Here is a 23,396-nt window from a genome sequence, read left to right as displayed (position 1 = left end):
GTAAATCGTTCGTTCCTGATGGTGGTCTCGTCGAATCGGCGTATACGGGACAAGACGGTGATCACCAACCAGCAATTCGGACAGTCACACACACAACGAGGGCGTGTTTTGGGTTGATTGGGAGGAAGAGAGAAGATCAAGAAACGCGTGTATGGGGGAATGCGCTGCGACGTTAGGCTAGATGAGCTAGATGAAGTGTCTCATTTCCCTCGTTTCTTTTCTCCTTCCACCGTCATCATCGCGGCACCGCGCCAATGCGAGCATCTAACGCTTCTCTCTCGGAAGTCCGAAGACCCATGTCCTGACTAATGACCCGCAGTGCTATGTAGCATGCTGGCATGAGCTTGGAGGTGAAAAGTCTAGGCGTGCGGGCGGACAGGCACGACAGGCGTGTTCGCAGCAGCAGCGCGAATTGCTCTGCTGTGTACCTCGGGATAATCCCCCAGAATGTCGCCAAAGTCAAAACAGCCAAGCCATTCACGAAGGAGCTATTCCGTTTCTTGCTAGGCGTGAACATCAGGCCATGGATGATGGTGGTGATCGTGAGGAGAGAGCATGATCGTTTGTGTTATCTTGTGAAACAACAATGTCGACGTTGACGATGACATCGCCGTCTGATGGATCCATATGGATCATTAATGGATAATAAATAATAATGATAAAACCATCGGCCAGAAACATGTCTCAGTATCCCGATGCATCCTGCGCCAGAAGCATGAGAACTGCCATGAATTCGGGTTGACCAAGCATTGCGAAGAGCGAAGGCAGGCCCACTAACAAAAAGGCCCCCAAAAATCTCCGCAAATGAGCAGGAACGGGGGAGGCCGCCGGTGCCGACGCCGACGCTGATGAGGATGATTATTGCCAACCTTGGAAGGTCAGTTGGACTCTTTCCCAACCATTCATCAGCAATTGTCGTCATCACCAAGCAGCACGCACCTCAGGAATGTCCACAGTGGTGACAGCAAGCAGTGAGCACTATGGTATGTGGTGACAGTCTCACCGCAACGGGAAGAAATGGACGGGACAGTCTTGCCCGAGAGAGAGAGATGATGTCTCTGACGTCTCTCTCCTCCGAGTTTCCCCATATTCAACTCCAGGACAGGACAGCGGAAACGTGGCACAGGCGCGCGATCATGACCGAATCGCATCGACCGCGGTTACATCTCGTTCCGGCTGCGTCCATGAATGCGGAGAAGATCCAACCGACAACTGCATCCAGCTGTCTGCGGTCTGCAGTAGACTTTGCCTGCTTGTACTTGATCGTTCTCGTTTCCATTGGTGTAGTTGTTGGTGTTGGTGTTGATTCTGTACCGCCTATAGGGAGCGTCGTCACACAGTCATGGTTGATGATACCGACTCTCTACCTCAAACTAAACAACGCAAGCATGATTATCCGAGTGTACCAGGTATCCGATGATGGAAATTTCCTAAACCATTGGCAATGTTTCACGTAAAGTCGACGGAGTGCGCCACCACCTTACACGTGCGAGCAGCCTCTCTCTCGTCTCCTCCTCAAATTCGGCACGCGGCTGAAGAAAAAAGCCACATTCGAATCTCGGCAGGAGGTGGCGCCATTGCCGTCGCCGAAAAAGAAAGTTGCAGAGCAACAAGCACGAGAATTCGACGACGCAAAACGGGCTTGCAGCAGTCGAAAGTGCGTTTTTGTTGGTTCACAGGTACTGGAGTACGCACAAGACAAAGTCTGCGCATAAGGTACAGTTTTTAGAAATCGCCGTCCTAGTGATAAGACGAACGCGTTGTCAATGGTACTCCCATGACATATACCCGGTGCTTCTCCAAGGTCCTCGTCTACCTAATCGCAGCGAGTCAGTCCTCGACTGCGACTCGGCAAGCCAAACCTCGTCGCTTGTCGCGCCCAACGACTCCGCTTGCAACGTCGGCCCAGCCATCCGCGGAGACAGCCCCGCATCGAATGGAGAATGGTCCCGCAGCCTGATGAGGAGCTGGGTCCCCACGTACCGAGGAGAGGGATGCTGCCCTGGATCAGATTGTCGAACGTTCATGGACATTGGCTGATCATCGAGTCCCCAGTCATGATTACAACATGACAATGCCGTGCCAGTAGTAACAGCTGAGTACTGCATCCTTATTACAGTACATAGCGGACGTGCCGACGAGGGTGAAGTCCGCCTCAGAACGATTAATAAGCGGAATCATCATTTCGATACTCATCGACCGGACCATCGTGCTCCTTCTGCGCCGCAGGAGTCGCACACAATGCAGGAAGGCATCGTCGCTTAGATTCTCATGCCAATCCTCTTGAGTGAGTAAGGCTCCGTTCATCGGTTGCCGACGCCGATGAATAGCTGAAAGGGCGTCGTCTCAGCGATTGTCCGACGCCTTTCGCGGCAGGGCGCAGAACATCAAATTGACAGGGCAAGCCGCCCTTGAATTGATGCACGACGATCCTTAGATTTGATGCTTTGCGGCCCCTAAAATTGGTGCGATTTGACGTCCGTTTTCTGAAAACGTCCAAATACATGATCTCCTCTATTCGCGTGCTTTCGCCATGTGGGAACAAGGCCTGTGTGAATTGACATGTCGGCTTCGCGCCAAATATCACAGCCTTGTCGTGCTGAAGGTGAAGGGATGTGACGAGTTGAAGGTATGCTTCCTGCACACAGGTCATGATCCACAGATCTACTTCTCAAGAACATACAAGGTTCGCCCCATCCACCATTGCGAGCCCGGTCGCTTTCTTTCAACTCGCGCCTACCGCCCTCGCGCCACTCAAATTGATCACCATCCCCGGTCCCGCTCCGCCGGTCTTTCCACCAAAACCCTTGGATGCCGGGACGTCCTTCTTCCATCCAGGCACGAGCGCGTGCGCGGGCGTCCTGCTCACCGTCCGGTTCACCACGGCCCAGGGACGGGGGAATCCCGCGTCGAGAATGTCCGCGTCTGACGTGGCCTCCTTCGCGCCGAGGATGACGAGGCGTGCGGACGTGTGTGCGATGTAGCCGTGCAGGAGGCCTTGGGCGATGAGCGAGCCAAGTTTGGATTCGATGGCGCGGATGTCGAGGGGTGGGGTCGTGCTGGTCGTCGGAGAAGAGGAGTCGAACTCGACCCCGGTGAAGTCGCGATCGATCGTGTTGGATGATGCGGAGTTTTTGTCGAGGTAGGTGAAGATTTGCACGAGGTCGTGGAGGTCTACTTGCGGGGCTGGCGCGGCCTTTCCGGGTGCCGGTGGACGGAGTGCTGGTCGCGTGCCATTCAAAAGCCAGGTTTTCCGCACGAGCGAGCGCCAGATGAGGACGAGGCAGCGGTTTCGCAGCTGGAGCAGAATGCGGAAATGTAAGAACCATGATGCATGCGGGGACTTGTAATCGAGATGGCGGCGGAAAGCAGGTAGGTCACCACGGCGTATGGCGAGCATGAGAGGCATGAACCGGTCCTGGAGACCATTGGCTTCGGGTCTCTGGAGTAGGGTCATCGAGGGAAAGCGGCCGAGGATGAGATTGCTGCTTATGAGAAAGATAAGTATGAGTCGGCGCTGGCGAACACAGGCATCGGTGGTTGGAGATTCATCGTAGGCTTGTTGTAAAGCTTCGGCTGCGCGATAGAAATGGCTGTTTTGAAACAAGAAGCGGCCAAGATAGTAGAGGTAGGTCACACGTTCGCTTTTGGGATATGCGGATAAGGGCGGCGAGAGACTACCAATGCTCTCAAAGATCTCTTTCGCATTGCGAGTCTTTTGGCTTTGGAACAGAGCTTTGAGACAGATATTGGCAATAGTGTAGATGCCGCGCTTCTTCCCTTGCGGCACACCAGCCTTGTCCAATCCAGACGTCCGGTCGTTCAAGCAGGTGGTGAAAGCGTTTCGGAGCAGATTGACGGCGCGTTCAGGGAGCGACTCACGAGGTCCCTCTGGTTCGGAGCTCGTCGGGCCACCAAGAGTGGCTAGCAACTCGGGATTCTTATCCAAACCGATTGCCAGCCGACAAATGGCTTTAGCACAGGAGATGACCACGGGTAGAATCAAATGACCCAGAGTAGGATGCACCAGAGCCGAATTCGCACGTCTGGAAGGGAGTGCTCGTTAGCGAAACGATCGATCGAAGTCAGGTCAGGAGATACTTCATGCTCCAGATCCATCATTATCTACGAGAAAGAATAAACTTACGCCTGCAGTTCACTCAACAGCTGATACGTCTCCAAATACTTGCTTGGATCACCGTCCACATCTCGCAGGTAGCCAAGGTACTGCGCCAGGAAACGAATAAGTGGCGTCCAACTCGGGCTCCCGTCAACCCCCTCTCGCGCGGCCGACATTGCCGCCGAGCACTTCTGCTCCAAAGCCTCGTCGTTCCCGCCGCGAGGATACGCCCTGCGCAATTCCGAGATCATCGACGCATATTGCCCGCTGAACGGCGGCTCGAGTTGCAGATAGTTGCGGATTTCCTGCGTGTTCTGTGCGAGGATGAAGCCGTTGATGGCGACGAGGAATTGGCCGACGAGGGGCGTGTTGGGGGTGTTCGCCATGGTTGGCGATTATGTGAGGAAGACGAAGTTTCGTGAGAGAGCGATTTCCGGAATGTGACCTTCTCGTGTTAAACTTGTGTTTGATGGCCCGTAGGGGACGCGATCTCGTGAAGTTTTGCGCGCGTGCCGAGCTCGAGCGTGTGTCGGGTTTCAGATCTCTTGTTTCGAATGAGATCTTTCGGCTCTCGACTGATGGCAGTGACGCTTCACGTTTGCATGTTTATAGTGGCGCCAAATGCGGAGCAAATCTTAATCATACCAAGTACGATGGTGCCGGCATCTTGATTCAGTGCGGTAAATGGGCTTTACGCCGTGTATGACGATGTATCAGCTCTCCATCATGAGTGATTGTTGACATTGAAACGAAGAGCTTCATGCGCGCGATGCGCTGGCGTCGGACCCGGCCGCGTCTCCAGCCAGGTACAAGCCCTACAGCTCGTTTCTAATAACACACCTACACTCACGGTTTCATGTTTTCACGCGGATGCAGCGATCGTACAGGTGAGGCACAGTCGGCATGGATTAGAAAATAAAACCGAAGGAAAAAATTGCTTGTTAGGAGAAATCGCGTTCTTTTCGCCGACAAGTTCAAATGAAGAAGGACAGTGAAGTCCAATGTGATATTCTTAGGAGGGAAAAAGGTTGAACAGGGACTGATATCTCATTTGTCTTGACTTGACGTTTCCTACCCGCGACACGGGGAGAGAAATACCAGCCATACACACGACTACCTAAGAGCTTATAGACACGCCCACTGGCGCACGCGCATGCCTAGCCAGAGATGATGAACCTCTCGCTGCGGCCGCCGGTTGCCATCACTGCCAAATGTACACAAGTAAAGCACAACCTTTCCATGATCAATGATCTGGCCATCCTCCACGTCCATTACTTCTGGTTTCAACCTCGTTGTCAATGCCACATTTGGAAAACGGTGCTTGATATCGAGATGGAAGAGAAGTGGTAGCAGGAGAGAGATGAAGACATTGTGATATGTAAGAAAGACACCATTCGCTCCGAGCCCAAGATATAAAGAGAAAAAGAAATACAGAGAAGAAAGGCCACAAACGGGAAGAATGAGAAGGAGGAGGAAGAGGAAGACAAGGTTGTGATCAGAAGGACCGAGGCAGGTATCTTGTTGACCTTGCCTCTGTGCGATGGTCGCCTTGAGCCAAGGCAATATTGTCCCATACCACGCGCGACCAGTCATTCTCAATTTCGTAGATCGGTGAGCAGGTGAGAATGGTGCTCTCCGAGAGGATGTAGATCGACAACAACGATGCCAGAGGACGAAAGTCTATTTCCGCAGGTACACTCGGGTTGTGCTCGGAAATGGCGTCGAATTGTTCTTGTTGTATCAGAGAGAAGAGGTTGTGTACCAATCGACCAGGAGAAGGTTGTGCAAAACACAAGGAACCAGCTAGCCGGTCCGATTGCCTTCTATGTCGTTGTGTAGATTTGTGCGCTCATGTTCAGCCACCCATCCCATAGGGAACAGCTCAACAGGACGCCACATGACGCAAGCAGGGAATGCGAAGTAGCAAAAAGAAGAAAAGCGCATGCGTGAAAGTCATCATCTAGGATTAGGCCGAAATGCTCGCTTTCATGCCCTTGTCCGTGGTGTTGTGAAAATTCGGATATTTGGATTTTTAGACTGTTTTACTTTTTGACTTTGTGGGTCTCTTGCTTCGCCTTACATGGCTTGGCCGGGGACAACCTTGCGCGGCGGTGATGACGGCGGTTGGGAGGCAGCATCACTGCGAGGAGCTTGTTGTTGCTGCTGCTGTTGCTGTTGCGGCGGTCGCTGCTGCTGTTGCGGTCGTTGTGGCTGTTGCTGCTGCTGTTGTTGTTGCGGTGGTCGCTGTTGAGGGTTGCCGCCCTGAGTGGGAGTCAAGGGACGAGGGTACATGGCACCAGCAATGACCGGAGGTTGCTGCATGTTGGCCGGAGGGTTCGAAGGACGACGCGGGCCACCACCGTTCTGCATGCCAGGGCCCATGGGAGGTCGCTGCTGTGGGCGAGGGCCGTTGTGAGGTCCACCCATTTGCTGTTGCGGTGGGGGACCTTGCGGGCGGGGCTTGACGGGGAGCTTCGAGAGGCAGGTTCGGGGGGCAACACCTTGCTGGCTACGGTCCATGCGAATGCAGAGAGCCTGAATAATTACATGTCAGTGAGTGAACTTTGGTTGCTTGTGCTGAGTGACTGTGAATGCAGAACTTACCCATCCATCATCGTACTCGTGAAGCATGCGAACGAGTTGACCAGAGCGGAGTTCGAGTTCGTCTTCCATTGAGGGCTTGAAGTCGAGTTGGACACGGTGGACATTGTTAGGGCCAGGGGCAGGGCCAGGACCAGCCTGAGCAGATCGAGGAGCACCATTAGCAGCCTGAGCGGCAGCGGCGGCGCCAGCGACCACTGGGGCGGCTTTCGCAGCTCCTGACTGAGAGCCGTCAGCGCTGCCGACGGAAGACTTGGGAGAGTGCTTGGTGGATGATGATGCGGCGGCGGAAGCGGCGGCGCCAGCAGACTTCTCCTCGTTCTCATCGAATGGGTTGGCTTGGGGGCTGGGCGAGCGGGATTTGGCAGCGGAAGCGGAGCCGTCATCGAATGGGTTCGCATTGTTCCCGGAGGCCGGTTTGCGTTCCCAGGCGGATCCCTTAGCACCGGAGCCAGCATTGGCGGCAGCACCTACGGCGAGGAAGCTGTCGGTGGTGTTGCGGTGGTTGGCCTCGTTGCCGCCCAAGTTGGGCAGGAACTGAGTGACAGGACGGAGACTCAAGCGAGGAGCGGTGGTCGCAGTGCGGGAGGAGCGAACGCTGGCGGGGGCCTTTTCGCTCTCGACGGAGGTTCGGTTGCGGGTCTCCATGCTCTTCGCCTTGGCATCGACAAAGCTAGTGTGCTTCTCGTCAACGATCTCCTCGTGCCCATTGGGGTTCTTCTTGCGACGCCAGCAGAAGAAAAGCAGGCCACAGACCAGGGCGATGGCGAAAAGGATACCAAACGCCATACCCGCTTTGGCGCCGCCACTCATACCTGCGTCCTGAGCAGTTCCATCCGAAGAAGCAGCAGCAGTTGGGTTGCTGGTCGCCTGAATAGGTGATCCGACAACGGCGGTCGCAGTCTGTGCATTGTTGTTGTTGATGTTGTTCTGTCCTCCAGTCTTTCCAGCGGCAGAGGTCGATGTAGGGAATGCGGCGGTGGAAGAGGCAGTGCTGCCGGCTTGAGCACCAAACATAGCGACGTTAGCGCCGGTCGCGGCAGCATTGTCAGAACCGGTCATGGTGGAGTAGACCGCTGATCCAGAGAAGGTCTGCGGGAGAGTCACGTAGATGACCGAAACCTGGGTGGTCATTGGCTGGATGGTCGTGGTGACATCGGTAGGAGTCGCATTCGAGTCGAAGCCATCCGGGACGTTCATGACAATGTTGTTGCCATGAGAGTCGCGACGGTGAATAGCCAGCATCTCGCGAGCCTCTTCGCCGACGAAGACGCGACCATGAGTGTGTCGCTTGTGGAGGGTCATTGTGGTTGGCGATCACGTCTCGGCGTGGATGATGAACGAAAGTGATGTGTGACTGGTGTTGAATGAGGCGTTGCTCAGAATGATAAGTCGACTCGCGATCGTCAAGACCGGCGAGCACGTCGAAGAGAATGAATGATAGTCACGCCTCTCGAAAGCGTGTTTGTCGAGAAGCTGCAAAGAATGTCGACGACAGCGACGTGTCCGCCTGGGAGCGATTGGATGAGAAGGCGACAGGACACGCCGAACAAGACGACGATAGCGAATGTGGTTTGTTGTAAAGGAGTCTTCCTCGTTGTGTTGAAGAGGTGAAAAATGAGTGACGGGTTGCCGACGGGCGTGTGGTGATGCGAACAGGCGACGGTCGCGTGCTTGCGTGCGTGCGTGCGCCTCTGCAGGAAATGAAGTTGTCGAGAGAGTGAGACACGAGGGAAGAGAAGAGAGAGAAACGGGCGACAGGTCAGGAGGGAGAGAGTAGAGGGAATAGCGTGTGTCGTGGTCGCGATGGTGGTGGTGGTGGTGGAGGAGATGATCGCGCGGGTGTGGGAGCGAGAGGAGGGAGAGAGAGCTGCGTGTTGTGTGGTGTGTGTGGTCGCTGTGTGTGTGAGAGAAGGCCCCCAGTACAATGGGATTTAATTAGTGACTATTAGCCAGAGAGGGCACACAAGACGGGACGAGTGAAGGTAGAGAGGAAGATAGCGGCAACACCAAGCGCCCCCAAAGACTCTAAATGGATAGGAACCGTCGTACATATGTTGTTCTACTCTTGTTGTTATTCTCGTGCATATCGTTCGTGTGGATGTGTATACACACACCATTATCATCACCAGCAGTTCTACGATCCATCCGACAGGGTGCATCCATGTGCCTGTGTCCCAACTGTGCAATGCTGGCTGCGACTGCACGATGGACCTGACGGGTGGGGAGAAAAAGAGAGGGAGGGAAGATCTACAGGTGTTGATTGAATCGGTCGGCCACCCAATGGCCTACCAGGCTGGCTGGTCAACTCGCTTGCCCCCTATTTCCCTTCTCTCGGCGTCCTCTCACCCTCTCTACCCTCTCTACACTCTCCATGATGAGAACCCTCGACGTTATGGTCCTCCATCGCCTCTTCCATGATGTCTATGAACTACCCTCGTTATGTGGACTGTTAGAACACAGATTCATCTCCGTACGACGATCAAACAGGGAATTCGCGAATGCGATTGGTACTGTATGAGAACAATCACGCCGACCGCAAGCAAGACCCATGGATCCAGCCCGGCCCCCGACCGGACGCCAACAAACGACGCAGGGCCACACACAATTTGCAACGCTTGAATTAGATCGAATTGTTCGTGGGCGCGCAATGCGATGGAGATGAATGGGCGCGGACGTGGGCGAGGACGAAGACGAGGGAGTGAGGAGGATCGGGGTAGCGCCACGGGACACGACTAGCGGCATGGGAGCAATTTCCGCCCTGGCTCGAGTTTGAACTCTGTTTGGCTCCCGCCGCACTACAGCAGTACATCATCTCGTGTGTCCTGCAAGGTACCCGTTGCTGCAGCTCCGCTCATTGGTCAGACGTTCACTTTCTCGACGCGCCCTCTTTTCCTCCTCCTGCACCTCGCGCGCGTGTGTCGTGACTGTGATGTGATGAGTGAGGATTTTCGAGCTTCTGCTACACACCCAATGTTGCGTGCACAACATCCGCAATCAGTGGCCTCTCTCTCGCTGTATGTGATCTGTTCGCCGCCTTCTCATGATCGGGACCCGTCCCGGAGGAGTGCGGTGAAGCACCCGCTGCGTGGTCCCAGGCCAGCGTGACGATCTACCCGGCGCCCACGCAGGCTGAAACTCCACAGCAAAACATGGGACGAACGAATGGCCAGGGTAAGTGAAAATAATCGTGCAAGGATGCCGTGCTCCACTTCTGCCCAGCAGGAATGGGTCGCATGGTGGGTTTCTCATGGGTTTCTCATGACGGAAGTCGGAAGATACAACATCTCGAAATATACATGGAGGATCCGCTTCCCTCAACATGACTACGCATGGCTCGGCCTCCGCGTATGCCTTCTCCGCCACCATCGACCATCATCATGCATTAATTTCACCTTGTACTGCGCCGTAAGACGCCATATGTCCCCCTTGGTGAGCCCAAGAACATTCCACCGCGGTGCCGATCTGGCCGGGATACACACAAGCGGCCGCAGAGGCCAAGGACTGTAGCACTTCTAGGCAAGCCAATGATCGTCCCCTCGTCATCATCGACTTTAGCCCATTGCCCATCCTCATTTTGCGACGTGCATCTCCGCCAACACCGCCCGTTTCGTGCGACGACGAAAGAAAACAATCGATAGATATTCTAGAGCCTAGACTGACGGTGAAGGCACAACCGGTCTGCCGGGTAAGGCAGATGATCAGTCAGAATTCTCATCTCCCGCGCCGTTGAGCAGAAGAAAGAGAAAGAAGGAAGAGAGATTGACATTAAACGTCATTCTTATCGTCTGTCGCGGTGAGTTCATCGTCGCACGTTTGTGATCACTGATGAAATGATCATCAATCAGATGAATCGTTATCGTTGCTCGTCGTTGGTCACTCCGTGCGACTCTCATCTGCCGTCATCGTCGCCTTCCTGTCGCGCAGGACGTCGTTGCGGAAATCATCCCTCGCGAAAATGAAATGTCTTGAACAGTATCTATGTTTCCCGACCACGACAACAACCGCATCAACGACGATCAGCGACGGTATCCAGGTGCTCTGATCAGCAAATCTCTCGGCAACGCGATGCAATTACACTTTCGCTTTGCAGTAAGTACAGTATGACACTGTAGTTTCAGATAGAAACGCGGGAAATGGAGAGAATCAGGCCGAACAGCCACAACACGCCACCAGCCCTGCAAGATTCGTAATTCTTCTCATCTCCGAGACGCCGACTTTCCCGTCCAGCGAGTGCCTCCGCCTACTGTATATGATGGGCCTAGCACGACAGTACATCACATGCAGCACCGCTGTCTGATCGACGGTCACATTTGTCACATTTGTCACTCATCACTCATCATCGATTCTCAGATACCGCCATCCGGGTGTGGTGTCCTGCATGCATATTGTTGAATGTTGCGTGCATCATCATACCCGCCTCGGCACGCACGCGGGAGAGGAACATGAAACACTATATGTCCCGAGGCCTTCGTCATCTCACAGGTGGTCTGACGATCAAGTACGAAAAGCTCCATATCGTGCCTGAAACGCGTAACTCAGATGGCTTTTCCGCGCGTCTTGGACATATGCTGAGCGACGTGCGGGCAGCTTTGAAACACATCCGTAGATTCCGCACTGCACTTGCTTGATCCCTCCTCGACGTCCCATTGTTGTGCCGTCGATAGGGTTGTCGCCTGGGTGAACCGCTAACCCTGGGGTTGACCATCCACTTTCACTTGTTTGTTCGATACCTTCCAAGGTTATTATCGTTGCATGTATATCTAGTTGTGTGGTCTGCGGGATCTTCTGTATGCTTCTGAGTGGCCGAGCCGCGTGTGATCTATCCGGACATTTGTATCTCGCTATTCGTTGGAGATGGAGATGCAAACATGAACATGGCAGAGCGCCTCGGCACTGTGCAAACTTGACTGACCGAGATAAATATGTTGAGAGGGGATCTTACAGGCATTGCTGTGAATTTCGGACATACCAGTACAGTGTACATGACCGGCATGTGTATTGGTTGCGTGTTCTACATCGGTGTTGTGCACAACAAAGACGTCCGACCTTTTTTGTGATATGCCGCTAGAGACATAATCGATCAGGCTTGAATCCGTGAGTTCTCAGACAAGATATGGGGGAATGATATTTATCCACGAGGTAAGACAGCTACTGATGACTATACACAAATTCCCACTTCAGAAAGCATACATCAACTCCCATTTCATCTCATGCGTAATGGTAAAATCCTTTCAAAGGAGACAAACCTCATCCGCCAGCTCCCAGCTCTTCGTGGGACAACCTACAGCCTCGCACCCTCCCACTTCTTCCCACCCTTCAAATCGCCATCACCACCGTACTTCAATCGATAGACAAATGCGACACTAACGCATGCGACCAAACCCGCGCACAGCACCGAGGGTCCCCACTTGTCATGGTAGCTGACGGCACGGCGCTGCTTGATGCGGCTGACACGCCAGAGGTAGATTCCCATGCTGTAGAATAGCGCGATGACGGCGAGTAAGGTGAAACCGATGGCCGCGGTCATGCTGATGAAGTCACCAAAGTTGAGCAAAGTGGCGGCGATGGAGCCGAGGATGATAGAGAACTCGAGCTGTGGGAGAGAAGTGGTGTTAGCATCGTACCACAAAGAGCGAAATGGGGAGAAGTTGCAGTGAGGAACAGGGAGAAATTGTACACTCAGGAGGGAAAACTTACCCAGGCGAGGAATGTCCTCTCAGCAGCAAACGACACCTTGGGCTCCACGCGCACAGGAACGTGGATCTTCTTGCCCTTGGGCGCCTTGAAGCGTTTCTGGGAGAACGTCGCCACCGCAGCGCCAGGAGCAGTGCCAGTGGGTGCGGTCGGGGTGACCGCCGTCGCTGACTTGACAAGATCCAAGGCCTTGTCGGCAACAAGACCGATGTGGCGCTTGGCCAACTTCCACTGATATTGCCAGCCGCCGACGCGCTTCGCCTCGGCGAGAGCCTCCTCTTCCTCGTCGGCGTCGGAATCATAGAGCGGGTAGTCGGCTTCGGTGGTGTCAAGGCCTTTGGGGTGCGCCAAGCGCTCCTCTTCGTCAAGCACGTTCGGGTCACCATTGACATTGCTAAGATGGCGGTCCCGTTCATGTTGTTCCAAGGCATCGCGGGTGGCACGTAGGCGTTGAACGTTCGGGTCCTCGTCATCGGGCAGGTCGCCGTTGTCAAATTCGTCGTCAGAGTCATCATCCAATGCGGCGCTGGTGCTGGCATCAGTGCTATGGCCAGGACGCTCAATCCCGAACTTGTGGCTGACGGGCTTGCGAATATCGACGTCCATCTGCGGCATCCAGAAGGGGAGAAGGTTGATACGTGAAGGGAACATGGTCGCAGTTCCGTGGATGAATTTGGAAAACTTGGGTACAGCCTCCACGAGGTGGGAGGCAACGAGCTCACGAATCCATTCCGGAGGCTCCTGACCCTGGGCAGTCTGGAGCTTCACCTCGAGGACACCGTAGGGGAAAAGCTCAACATCGCCCTTGGGGAGTTGGCTGAAAGGCCAGTCGATGCCGATATCCATGCGACGCCAGTTGTCACCGCAACGGCGTTTGCCATCGAGATTGTCCTCACGGGTCATGGTCAGCTCTGTGTCGAGGGAAATACGAACACGAGCATCTCCGGGTAGCTGGAAAGCGGTACGGTTGTAGAAAGACCGGCAAACAGGGACGAGCTTGCGGTCGATGACACGGAATTGAACCTCCTTGGCAAGTTGTTCGAGGTCGTTGATCTCCGCCTCACTCTTCTTGCCGTCGCGGCGCATCTTCTCAAAGACCTGCTCTGTGGTCATATCTCCGCGGAGGAAGGCGTTGACGTTCTTCTCCTTGAGCGCAAAACGAGCCTTGACGGACTTCTCACCCGTCCAGTCTTCGCGATGAGTCTTGCGTTCCACGAAGATAGTATCACTCTCCATGCCACCATACCAACGGAGACGAATGGCCTCAGCACCCTCAGTCTTCTTGAGACGTCCCTCGTACAACTCCCAGGTGTCTGTGTTGTCGTAATAGATCGAAGAGATGGCCGAGTCCTTGCGTTCAAATTCCTTGCTAGGGTTGAAGACCAAAACGGGCAGATGCTTGAGGATGATGAGCTTCAGCTCGGTGATGTTGTCCTGGTGCACCCAATATTTCGTGGTTTGACGAATGAAGTTCTGTTGTTTTCCACCAGCGGAGGAATCACCCTTGACGGGACTGCCACGCGTGCGGACATTGTCGTAGAGCTTCGAGAGGTTGACCACGGTGCTATCGTAGTCGTCCTTGAAGAACGGACGCGCGTTGAGACGAGCGGCAAAGACCGGTCGCAGGTGCCAGTGTGTTTGCTTGTCGTGCTTTTTGATGATCTTCTGGAAACCAGTGTAGTTCAGCTGCGTGAACTTGGCCAGGTCATGCACATCGGCGATGATGTCGGAAAGGTCCTCCTCGAGGAGCATGTATTCATCCTCAGTGGGCTGATCGGCTCTGGCACGGTCATCGCCTTGCAGAGCCGCTTGGGTGCGCTCAATTGTCTCATTGACCTCCTTCTCACTAGCCTTGATCCGGCGGATAATTTCCGAACTCTTGACTTTCTGGAATGTGTAGACCTTGTCCAGCTCGTCCTCAAGCTGCTTCACGAAGCGCTTCTCGTCCTCTTCCGACCATGGCTTCCGCTTCTTGCCGTTGTTGAACTGCGGGATGTGCTCGAAATCGGTGCGCAGGCTCTTCTTGAGCTCATCGTAGGAGATGTAGTTGTAGTACCAATCTTTGATCAGCGAGCTTCGAAGCTGCTGTCCGAACCTGCGTGTGTAACCTTGTATCAGCGGAGGGCGTTCCGGCGACGAAGTGCATGCTTCAAGCTAGCCAAGCTGATGTGCTTGTGAACATACCTCATATTGCTTGCGATGCGAGTGCAGTGAAGCACTCAGATGATGGTGCAGCTTGAGTAGGTGGTGATGGTATAAGTGGAGGAAGGATGTGCAGCAAGCTGAGCGTCAATGGCCTGCAGGTCAAGCAGCAGTAGCAGATCAACAGACACGAGGGCTGGCCAGCTTGCAGAAGCAGTGCAGCAGACGGTCAAAGAGTGAGGTCAGGTTGCTTCTTCCGGAACGAGTGAGTGTTCCTGCTGTAGAAGCTGCTACCAGATTGTCCAATACTTACAGTGCAACACATTGGAATACAATCTCTTCACCATCGATGGCTCGGTACGGCCGTCACCACCCGCCAAACCATAGTGTTCATCCCACTTTTTCCAACCCGCGAAGCTCGCCTAGCAGTCCCAATGCCAATGCTTTTTGGAGGACGCAGCAGCGCGACCATCATCAATAGCCACTGCCGGGAGCACCCGTCCAGCGCCAGACCAGACGAATCAAACCTTTTCCCACGCCCACGAGACGAAACATTCGGCCTAATGCAGCAGCACAAGACTACTAGCTGGCTCCAGAATACTACATAAGGTGTCTGGACTCACCACGAGGGCGGCAATGCATGGCGACAGACTCTACCTCCAGCGTCATTGGTGTGGAGAGCACCTGCAGCAACAGTCTTTTCTTTTTCTGCTTGTTTGCACGGCCTCCACATGTAGCTTTTGCTTATTCCGACTCTACTCTCTTTTGACCCTTCCAGAGGTTCTCTCAATGGCTGTCCGCATTTGCAGACGGTGATCTACTCCTTCCTTCCACGTCTCCTCATCTGGCTGGCTGGCCGGTAAAGTGTTGCAGTCGATGCCGCGGACCGTTAATTCCGGATACGATGTCACGGCTATCCGACCAGCCACCACGGAAAAGGCCTGGCCATCCGCCCGGCTTGTTTATTACAACTCATAGTCAACGCCCGCTTTGATATTGTACACGGAAAACCATTTCCAAAGTGGTCTTTGCACTGTATAATCTAGTCTGATTTACGTTTCCTTCTACGTAAGCATACAAGCAGAATCGCTCGAAGTACAAAGCCAGATATAGCTTCACAGCTTACTCGTCGTCGAGTCCGTCCGTACCCACGCCTTCCCGTTCCACTCCTTCAGCATCTTTTCAACCTTCGGTTCCAATGCCTGCTTCTCTTGCCTGCTCTTATCTCTCCACCGCCTCATGAAGCCCACTTCCTGTTCCCTCCAAGATGCCACCTGCTCCTCGAGCCACTGCGCCGTCGCGTGAGCCGTTTCAGCAATATTAGTCATTGGCAGGAAATGCCCGCCTTTCAGACTGACGACCTTGACCTTTCCCGCTGACACTCCACCGCTGCCGCCGGGCTCGGTGCCTGTGATGCGTGTCCGCTCTGCAATCTCTTCAGGTGCACAGATCCGGCTGCTTTCTCCTAGCAAGTAGAGCACTGTCGGCCGGAGAGTGGCGAGCAATCGCCAGGCCTGGCAGGTGCCTGGATTATATATGGGCCCTGTCAATGGCGCTTGCGGATCGACATCGGGATGCGTGTAGCGCTGAGCTTCCGAGACTGGCTGGCCGACGGCTACCCATTCTGGGTTTGGGCGCCCCAATGTGAGAGCTTCTGCAGCTGGAGGTGTGTTGAGCTTCACCACTTCTTTTGCCTCTGGATCGAGGACGATATGGAGGGCTGTGTCGATGTACCGCTGCACGGCCTCTGGCTGCCACTTCCTGTAGATGGGATCCTTGCGGATGTATGCCTCCGCTTCAGCACGACTCGAGAAGGTGTCCTTCTTTCGGAGGATAGCTTTCATCATGGCCGGCATGGTCGGTGCCCATGATCGAGATATGGGCGAGTCGATCAGGACCAACGATTCGAAAAGTCGCTCATGCATCGAAGCCGTTGCTACGGCTTGAGAACTACCCATGGAATGTCCAATGGCGAACAGAGGCCGCCTCATGTGCGCTCTGAAAGTGTTGACCATATGTATGACATCGCGGGAGTGATCGAAACAATGCGGATCATTGCCTAGAACTTCATCATTCAGGACCGCACTGGCGCCTTGCGCAGCCTGATCTGCGAACCAAATACTGCCAATCGTGAGGCCATGTTTGTCCTTCAGAACGTGGTATAGCTGCTCGAGGTAAGGCTCATAAGTCTCCTTATGATAGCCATTTGCGTGGAATGCAATGATCGTGAGGTCGCCTTTCACCGCTTGCGATGCGACTTCATGTGGTGTATAGCTCTTGGCATGGAGCAGAACAATATCTTCCTGAGAACCTGCTAGGGCGCTGGGATAACCTCGAATGTGTTGACCTGGAAAGACATGCTCGCCGATCACGAAAGGTGATGATGATGTCATCGGTCGATTTCCCGCCCAAGCGGCGGTGATACTCTCCTTCTCGCACGGGAGTCCTTCTCCTTGGATACGACGTGAATAATAATGGGATTTGATTTACTCTTGGCGATGCAGGATCTCGAGCTCGTGGAACAAGAAAGTGGTGATAGAACATTAAATTACTATACGCCGTAGAAACGTCATCGTGCTACTGTTGAACCAATTTTGGGTCGACTCGTTGAGACCCCCATCGATCTCTCATTGTGAAGCTAAATACCCACGAGTTGCAGAATATCAAAGACTCTCCGGCGACTAGCCCCGAACTAGAAAATACACACTGTAGTGTCGTGGAACATAGCATCATGACGAGAATTTGTGAGAGTTTCATCGAGTTGAGAACGGTTTGCTTGCTGTTGATGCTGCGAGCTGCGCCCGAGAAAAACAATGTCATAGGGCTCATGATTGAGGTGGTCAAGCGATTGGGATTGACGAGTCTGGCCAAGAGAGTGCAAGGGAGTGTAAGGTACCGCGGCAAAGATCCATGTCCATATATCAAACATGCCGCAGCGATCTGCAGTACGTATATGTCGGGCGTGCATGTACATGTACATGATATTCATGAAGTGCCAACATCATTCCAATAAGTCAAAAACATCTAGGGTATCACTATCGTCAACATTGTCATCCTCATTTCATCATCCACTCCCACCAAGGACGATCTCTATCGTCCCCAATGCGAATCCTCCAGCGCATGCCTTTCCTTGCGCAACACTCTCCGCCTCCATTTCGCCTGTGTTTTGCGATAAGATCGCTGTGTGCGCGCCCAAGGATCTATACGTGTCAATGTCAGCAGATATTCTCATATCGGCATATAATCGGTACCGGTACTCACAGTTGATTGGACTTTCACCACCAGTGAAGATTGCGATGTCGTACATGCATGCGCCCACGAAAGCTCCACAAAATGTCCCAACCCAGGGACCATAAAACCAATAGGGATTTGTGAACAATTGCTTGCCATAGCCCAGTGCGAACAGAGCCAGACGTGGTCCCAGATCGCGAGTTGGATTCAACGCTGCGCCACTCTGGTAACCGAAAGCGAAAATCTCCAATGAGATGACGAAGCCGATAATCAAGGAGTTCATGCCAGCGCCAGGCGGTGCATTTTGATCGTCACCGAGGGCGAGAACAGTCGCTGCGAGCATTGCAGTGCCAACAAATTCGTTGAAGAAGGCGGTGGCCGGGTCAATATAATCGAAGCGCTGACTGGTGACAAAGCTGTTGGCAATATCGGTCTGAGCCTGTGCGGAGTAGTTGTTGGTGAGGAGGTAGTTGTTGATCGAAGCTCGGTATAAACCATAGGCAGTGAATGCCGCGGCAAAGGCGCCAAGCAGCTGTGCGAACCAGTACTCCGGCATCTTACGCTTTGGAAAGCCACGGAAGAACCACAGCATGAAGGTGATGGCAGGATTGAGATGGGCGCCGGAAATTCCACCAGAGACGTAGATCCCGACCATTGTAGCGAAGCCCCAACCCCAGGCGGCGTAGTTGGGATTCGAAGATTTCATGACCGTGTGAGCAAGGTCAACGCAGAAGCCCATGGTCAACTGCATGAACACAGCAAGAAACTCGGCCAAGAACTCGCGGTATTGCGTGCGTAACACAGACCAACCAGTGTGGTTGTTGTGGATCTCTTCTCCAAAAACAATCGGGTTCTCGACAGATTTCAATGGTTCCAAGTTCGGCCAGTCATCGGCATCTTCGGCGTCATCAGCTAAGGTCGACAGAGACAAAGAGCGATTATCCTCTTTTGATGCAACCCGACTGACGACCCGACTCTCGGGGATGGTTCTCATGTGCTTTTCAAGACTTTGCGCCGTGAGCTCCAGTGGAGGAGTCAGAGCCTCGGGTATGGCATCTAAATCGAGATCATGGACTGTTTCGTCCGCAATATCAGCCTCTACATGGCTCATAGGCCTGTCGTGCAGGCTGGCACCAGTCGAGGCCCTTGCTCGCCTTGATAGTGAAGTTTGACGAGGGATGACTGAAGATCGGCTTGTATCACGCTCAAAAGTTTCGCCTTGCTGTGCGGCAGCCATATGGTTGATGTAATTGTGCTCGCGCTGAGTTCGAGCATCTCTCAACTGTGCGGCTAGTACAGCAGGATTTGGATGGAACCGCACGCGGCCCTCCTCTAAATCAGTCGGGTCGACGTCCAGACCTAGCTTCTGCGAGTTCTCCATTGGAAGCTCGGCGCTCTGCCGCGATTCAAGAATCTCGTTCTTCGATGGGATCATGCCCGCGCGTACGACTCGCGGCAATGGTTTTGCTAAGCTCCATACAGGCTTGGTGTACGCTGGCTGGTCGTAAGACGGATTGAGGTCAACGTAGCCTGGGCTGACATAATTTTCATATGTCTGTGCAAGTTGTATGGTCGGCTCAGGCCCGGCGAGAGTGGTAAAATGAGTCCTGTCCTCAGCCACGCTGGAACGATCGCGAGCGATGCTGCGACTTTGTCCGGATCGCATGGTACTTCTTCGATGCAACCCTTCATGACCGTCGGGATACAAGGACCCAGCTCGAGTAGCCGTTGTGTCTGCACGACCGCGCCTCACTGAGCGCGTGTCTCGAGTCTGACTACCGGCAATCGAAGCTGCACTTCTTCTGGGAGGCTCGTGCGAACCATCACGAGATCTGCGGTAGATGGAATCATCTCGAGCGCTTGGTGATACCGAACGGTTTTGCTCCTCGGACACTGGACCGGGAGTAAGGTATGAAGTTCTGGTAGCGGAAGGTTCCAATACGAGATTCTGACGCGGGTTATGGTACGGAAGTTCCGACTGGGATACTGTTAGAAAAGGGATGGTAATCGCAAAGCCAACTGTGGATCAAGGCTTACCCGTGAACGACGGCGGCCACCCCCTACCGGGTCACTCATCGCAGGAATTTCGGAATATGATTCGGGTTCTAGAAGGAAGTATCGGGTACTTCAGGAAACGAAAGCAGAATATTCCTGATGCAGTCAAGGGACGAACTCGGACAATTGTGAAAGTGAACACCGTTTCGATTTCCAGAATGACAGACTTCACGATCTATAACTATGTGCCTTCGATCAGACGGACTCGGAGCCCCCCATGAGCCGAATGCCATTTGATCTTGCCACATGAAGTTTAATGCACAGATGCGAACGTAGTCACGGAAGTGCATATCGTTCGCGTGGGTGGCACACCTCCTCGGACAACGATCTGAGGGACGCTTACGAACGACAGAACGGTGTTGTGCAAGAGTTTTGCTAACGTGATCAGTGACATGATCATCTTTTCCCAACATGGCGGGCATGTTGAGGGATTTCCACGCGTCGTTCGCTGCGTGCTGTCCCTGTAGTAGGATGTTGGGGCGGAGCGAAGCCACACCATTGTGGGTCCGTCGTGCTGGTTGGTAGCTCATGTTGAAGCCAATTCTTGATTTCAGAGCGGCAGACCGTTCGGCAGACCAGGAAACAGGCGGATAACCAATGAGAATGACGTGGAGGGTATCTCGGAGCCCACCACGATCCACAAAAAATGATGTCGTGCTGATGAGTTGAGCAGGGTCCGGGCAACCCGAAACATTTTTTAGACGCTACCGAGTCTGCTCATGACGCTTCTTGACAGGAACAGTAGTTGCGAAGGGGACTCGTCACGCTTGTGAGGAATGTGCCTGGCGATTGTGGCGCTAAATATTCCGGTGAGCTCAGGTTTTCGGCCCTTTACCAAGATTGAGTATGATGTTCGTCCAGCGACGGTTGAATTCCAGGGTCGTTGGGCGCCTGTTGTGGATCTCGCGACGACTCACCGCGTTAGCTTGGCTGCGGCTCGTGGAGCTTGTTGATCCATCGTCGCAAAATTCGTTCTGACAAGTTCCAACCACGCCGGTCGGTCAGCACGATAGGCTCGGATCAAGCGACCGCAACAAGTAAATGCATTTTTATGTATTCTGTTGTATCGCATGCTGCTTTCTCTCAGTTACCAGTCATATCGGTCAAGCCGCTCCGAGTGCCCAGGGTTTATGCTTGATAAGTCTCACAGCGATTCAACGAGTTTGCTGGACAGACCAAAAAGCTTGCGAGGCACCTATCTACTGACCACCTCACATGTCTCCCAACCGTTTCCCTCGGGAAATTGTCCTTGATAATAAATTCTGCCCATCGGTGAGCAAGCACTGGCAAGCTCTAGTAATTCGTGCATAGGAAAGTTTTCGCGACTGTCCACGCATGTTTGCATGCCACTGGCATTAAGTTTGATCATTCCGGGAACAAATCATCGGATGCTGTGGCAAGTGGATCGATAGTCTCATCAATTATTGTATTCACGGAATTTGGCTTATCTCCTATTGGCGCACGATAAAACCTTTCAGGCGTGGGGTCGTCGTGGACATACAGAAGACAACGAACCGGAACTTCGTGCTTCCTCGTATGTCTGAGTGTTCAATCATCAGGTAAATTTGCGCGCGAAGATTGATCGTCACGATCGGTCGGAAATATCCCGCGGAATATACATATTGTTTTTTTTGATGGGAAGCCGTCGGACCCTATTCCAAAGCTCTGCTCAGACTTTGCTTCCGCGAGTCATGGTGATGATGATGATGAACCTAAATACAGTGCCTAAATATCTATGAACATCACAACAAGTTCCAAGCTTGATGTCGAGCATCAAGTACGAGCCCGTCATACTACACAGTCAGACGACTCCCGGTCATGAAGGGTTGAACGTGTTACCATCGCCCGCGCAAAACACATGCCCTCGAGCGACACCCGAGGCCACGATGTCTTCCAAAGGTCCTCATTACACCATCATCCAAGCCGATGGACTGTATCCGGCACGTTCCTTGTTTGCTACCCAAAGTGTACTGAAACTCTCCGACTGACGCCTGTGGCGTCCAGGACGATGTCTTGGAACGTAGCGTCTTCGCTCCTTTGCTAGCTCAATCATATACTTTTGATTATACACAGTGCAATCTGTGGCCCAATGGGCTTGAAACGCCCAAGCCATGGTCGACTATAGCGCCCGATCTGCGCGCTCGGATCCAAGGCATCATGGTGTTGAAAATGTCGTTCAGTGCCGAGGATATCAAGCTTTTTCCATCTCTGAAAGTGTTAGTTGATTCTCAATCAGCGATGGTGACCAGCGTAGACTAAAACTGACGCTGGCTGCTGTAGCATTGTCCGAATGGGTGTAGGATACGACCGTTTAGACCGCGAGGCTTTAGCACGAAGACGCATCACTGTGTGTAACGTCCCAGACTATGGCACAGCAGAGGTTGCTGATCATGCTCTTGCCCTGGCTTTGACTCTGCGACGTGGAGTTTTACTGCATCATGATCATCAACGCGCTACACCGCCATCGCCATGGATGCACATCAGCACACCACTGGTTGCGCGGTTGGACGGTCAAACTTTTGGCATCCTTGGCCTGGGTCGAATCGGGACCGCTGCCGCACTCCGTGCAAAGGCATTCGGGTTTCGCGTGCTCTTCTACGATCCATATCTACCGAATGGTGTGGACAGGAGTCTTGGTATCGAGCGGACCAAGAGCATTGAAGACCTCTTCCGTCGGAGCAATGTTCTGAGTTTACATTGTCCTTGCACCCGTGAAACGCGGAATATGGTCGACTATGATCTCCTCTCGCTTGTACCGCACGGCGCTATACTCATAAACACCGCGAGAGGGGAAATCGTCTCTTTGGATGCTGTCATGCGCTGCCTAGAGGAGGACCGCCTTTCTGGAGCAGGGCTTGATGTCTTACCAGAAGAGCCAATCCCCGAGGATCAGGTTCATCCTCTAATTCAAGCTTATCGAAGACAAGAGTCGTGGCTGCGAGGCCGTTTCGTACTAACGTGTCATTCGGCGTTCTATAGTCCCGAAAGTTATGAAGACATCCGAGTCAAGAGTTGTCAAACGATGCGAGAGGTACTAATCGATGGTCTCAGTGTCAATGTTATCCCTCCGGAAGCAGAGTAGCAAAAGAGTGGTGTGGTGGATAAGCAGACTCCTGGCTGATTGGGCTTTGGTTTGTAAGATGACTCCCCGCTATTCATAACTACAATGCTGCGAATGAGAATACTATACTCCACAAGTGCGAAGGAGTACCGCGCGTTGGAGTCCAGTTTCAGTACTGTATCGATTTCTCTTTGACTTGGGACGGAAAACAGGAGACAAATGTGAGAGTCGGATGGCTCAGAGAGCCCCGTACACGATCATATCTTCGTATCTGGAAATGGAACTCTTCGAAATCCGCAAACATCCCTCGGATGGCTACGACAGAAGAGTTCGGTCTTTTTGTGTTGCCCAGTATTTGCCGACAGTTGGTGGGATATGAAATGCACGGACCAACGAAACGCCAGTTTTGCTACCATGGTGATCGACCAAGGAATACACACATTTATTTAAGCATTTATGACATCGGTAGACTTAACTACCAAGTATCAT

At 53.3% G+C, this 23,396-nt stretch overlaps 9 protein-coding genes across 9 annotated transcripts; 2 read left to right on the top strand and 7 right to left on the bottom strand.

The window, feature by feature from the left end:
• The first annotated feature begins 701 nt into the window (after positions 1-701).
• K489DRAFT_33968 (uncharacterized protein) lies at positions 702-1,610 on the top strand. The gene is made up of 2 exons (XM_033602248.1): positions 702-877; positions 973-1,610. The coding sequence occupies exon 2, from the start codon at positions 981-983 to the stop codon at positions 1,455-1,457; it is 477 nt and encodes a 158-aa protein (XP_033457525.1). The 5' UTR covers positions 702-877; positions 973-980; the 3' UTR covers positions 1,458-1,610.
• An 806-nt stretch (positions 1,611-2,416) lies between these two features.
• On the bottom strand, positions 2,417-4,649 carry K489DRAFT_33956 (uncharacterized protein). Its single transcript, XM_033602246.1, has 2 exons — positions 4,154-4,649; positions 2,417-4,046 (listed from the first exon to the last, which is right to left on the bottom strand). The coding sequence occupies exons 1-2, from the start codon at positions 4,504-4,506 to the stop codon at positions 2,726-2,728; spliced, it is 1,674 nt and encodes a 557-aa protein (XP_033457524.1). The 5' UTR covers positions 4,507-4,649; the 3' UTR covers positions 2,417-2,725.
• Positions 4,650-5,180: 531 nt separating this feature from the next.
• K489DRAFT_33843 (uncharacterized protein) lies at positions 5,181-6,053 on the bottom strand. Its single transcript, XM_033602227.1, has one exon. It carries the CDS (start codon positions 5,711-5,713, stop codon positions 5,246-5,248), a length of 468 nt encoding a protein of 155 aa, XP_033457523.1. The 5' UTR covers positions 5,714-6,053; the 3' UTR covers positions 5,181-5,245.
• A 143-nt stretch (positions 6,054-6,196) lies between these two features.
• On the bottom strand, positions 6,197-8,026 carry K489DRAFT_411743 (uncharacterized protein; the record flags this gene model as incomplete). Its single annotated transcript, XM_033607847.1, has 2 exons — positions 6,197-6,655; positions 6,725-8,026. The coding sequence occupies 2 exons, from the start codon at positions 8,024-8,026 to the stop codon at positions 6,197-6,199; spliced, it is 1,761 nt and encodes a 586-aa protein (XP_033457522.1).
• Positions 8,027-11,838: 3,812 nt separating this feature from the next.
• K489DRAFT_382426 (SPX-domain-containing protein) lies at positions 11,839-14,970 on the bottom strand. The gene is made up of 3 exons (XM_033605370.1): positions 14,603-14,970; positions 12,422-14,513; positions 11,839-12,317 (listed from the first exon to the last, which is right to left on the bottom strand). The coding sequence occupies exons 1-3, from the start codon at positions 14,605-14,607 to the stop codon at positions 12,006-12,008; spliced, it is 2,409 nt and encodes an 802-aa protein (XP_033457521.1). The 5' UTR covers positions 14,608-14,970; the 3' UTR covers positions 11,839-12,005.
• A 598-nt stretch (positions 14,971-15,568) lies between these two features.
• On the bottom strand, positions 15,569-17,068 carry K489DRAFT_382425 (uncharacterized protein). Its single transcript, XM_033605369.1, has one exon. It carries the CDS (start codon positions 16,951-16,953, stop codon positions 15,676-15,678), a length of 1,278 nt encoding a protein of 425 aa, XP_033457520.1. The 5' UTR covers positions 16,954-17,068; the 3' UTR covers positions 15,569-15,675.
• A 582-nt stretch (positions 17,069-17,650) lies between these two features.
• K489DRAFT_411741 (aquaporin-like protein) lies at positions 17,651-19,867 on the bottom strand (the record flags this gene model as incomplete). The annotated part of the gene is made up of 3 exons (XM_033607846.1): positions 17,651-17,760; positions 17,822-19,769; positions 19,829-19,867. The coding sequence occupies 3 exons, from the start codon at positions 19,865-19,867 to the stop codon at positions 17,651-17,653; spliced, it is 2,097 nt and encodes a 698-aa protein (XP_033457519.1).
• On the bottom strand, positions 19,822-20,499 carry K489DRAFT_33762 (uncharacterized protein). The gene has a single exon (XM_033602219.1). The coding sequence runs from the start codon at positions 20,374-20,376 to the stop codon at positions 19,897-19,899; it is 480 nt and encodes a 159-aa protein (XP_033457518.1). The 5' UTR covers positions 20,377-20,499; the 3' UTR covers positions 19,822-19,896.
• Positions 20,500-21,663: 1,164 nt separating this feature from the next.
• Positions 21,664-23,358, top strand: K489DRAFT_342206 (C-terminal binding protein). The gene is made up of 3 exons (XM_033602293.1): positions 21,664-21,813; positions 21,851-22,062; positions 22,127-23,358. The coding sequence occupies exons 1-3, from the start codon at positions 21,733-21,735 to the stop codon at positions 22,926-22,928; spliced, it is 1,095 nt and encodes a 364-aa protein (XP_033457517.1). The 5' UTR covers positions 21,664-21,732; the 3' UTR covers positions 22,929-23,358.
• The last annotated feature ends 38 nt before the right edge of the window (positions 23,359-23,396 follow it).

Source organism: Dissoconium aciculare (assembly GCF_010015565.1).
Source record: "Dissoconium aciculare CBS 342.82 unplaced genomic scaffold K489scaffold_10, whole genome shotgun sequence".
Classification (NCBI taxonomy): domain Eukaryota; kingdom Fungi; phylum Ascomycota; class Dothideomycetes; order Mycosphaerellales; family Dissoconiaceae; genus Dissoconium; species Dissoconium aciculare.
Note: the sequence above shows the minus strand (reverse complement) of the source record. Positions and strands in the feature narration are given on the sequence as shown.

Coding starts and splice junctions, on each gene's coding strand:
- K489DRAFT_33762 (XM_033602219.1), bottom strand. CDS start 20,376: ATGAGCTACCAACCAGCACGACGGACCCACAATGGTGTGGCTTCGCTC.
- K489DRAFT_33956 (XM_033602246.1), bottom strand. CDS start 4,506: ATGGCGAACACCCCCAACACGCCCCTCGTCGGCCAATTCCTCGTCGCC. Junction 4,047..4,153: donor TATCAGCTGTTGAGTGAACT/GCAGGCGTAAGT, acceptor ACTCCCTTCCAG/ACGTGCGAATTCGGCTCTGG.
- K489DRAFT_382426 (XM_033605370.1), bottom strand. Junction 12,318..12,421: donor AGAGGACATTCCTCGCCTGG/GTAAGTTTTCCC, acceptor TCTCTCCCACAG/CTCGAGTTCTCTATCATCCT.
- K489DRAFT_342206 (XM_033602293.1), top strand. CDS start 21,733: ATGTCTTCCAAAGGTCCTCATTACACCATCATCCAAGCCGATGGACTG. Junction 21,814..21,850: donor CCTTGTTTGCTACCCAAAGT/GTACTGAAACTC, acceptor TGTGGCGTCCAG/GACGATGTCTTGGAACGTAG. Junction 22,063..22,126: donor CTTTTTCCATCTCTGAAAGT/GTTAGTTGATTC, acceptor TGGCTGCTGTAG/CATTGTCCGAATGGGTGTAG.
- K489DRAFT_33843 (XM_033602227.1), bottom strand. CDS start 5,713: ATGACTGGTCGCGCGTGGTATGGGACAATATTGCCTTGGCTCAAGGCG.
- K489DRAFT_33968 (XM_033602248.1), top strand. CDS start 981: ATGGTATGTGGTGACAGTCTCACCGCAACGGGAAGAAATGGACGGGAC.
- K489DRAFT_382425 (XM_033605369.1), bottom strand. CDS start 16,953: ATGACATCATCATCACCTTTCGTGATCGGCGAGCATGTCTTTCCAGGT.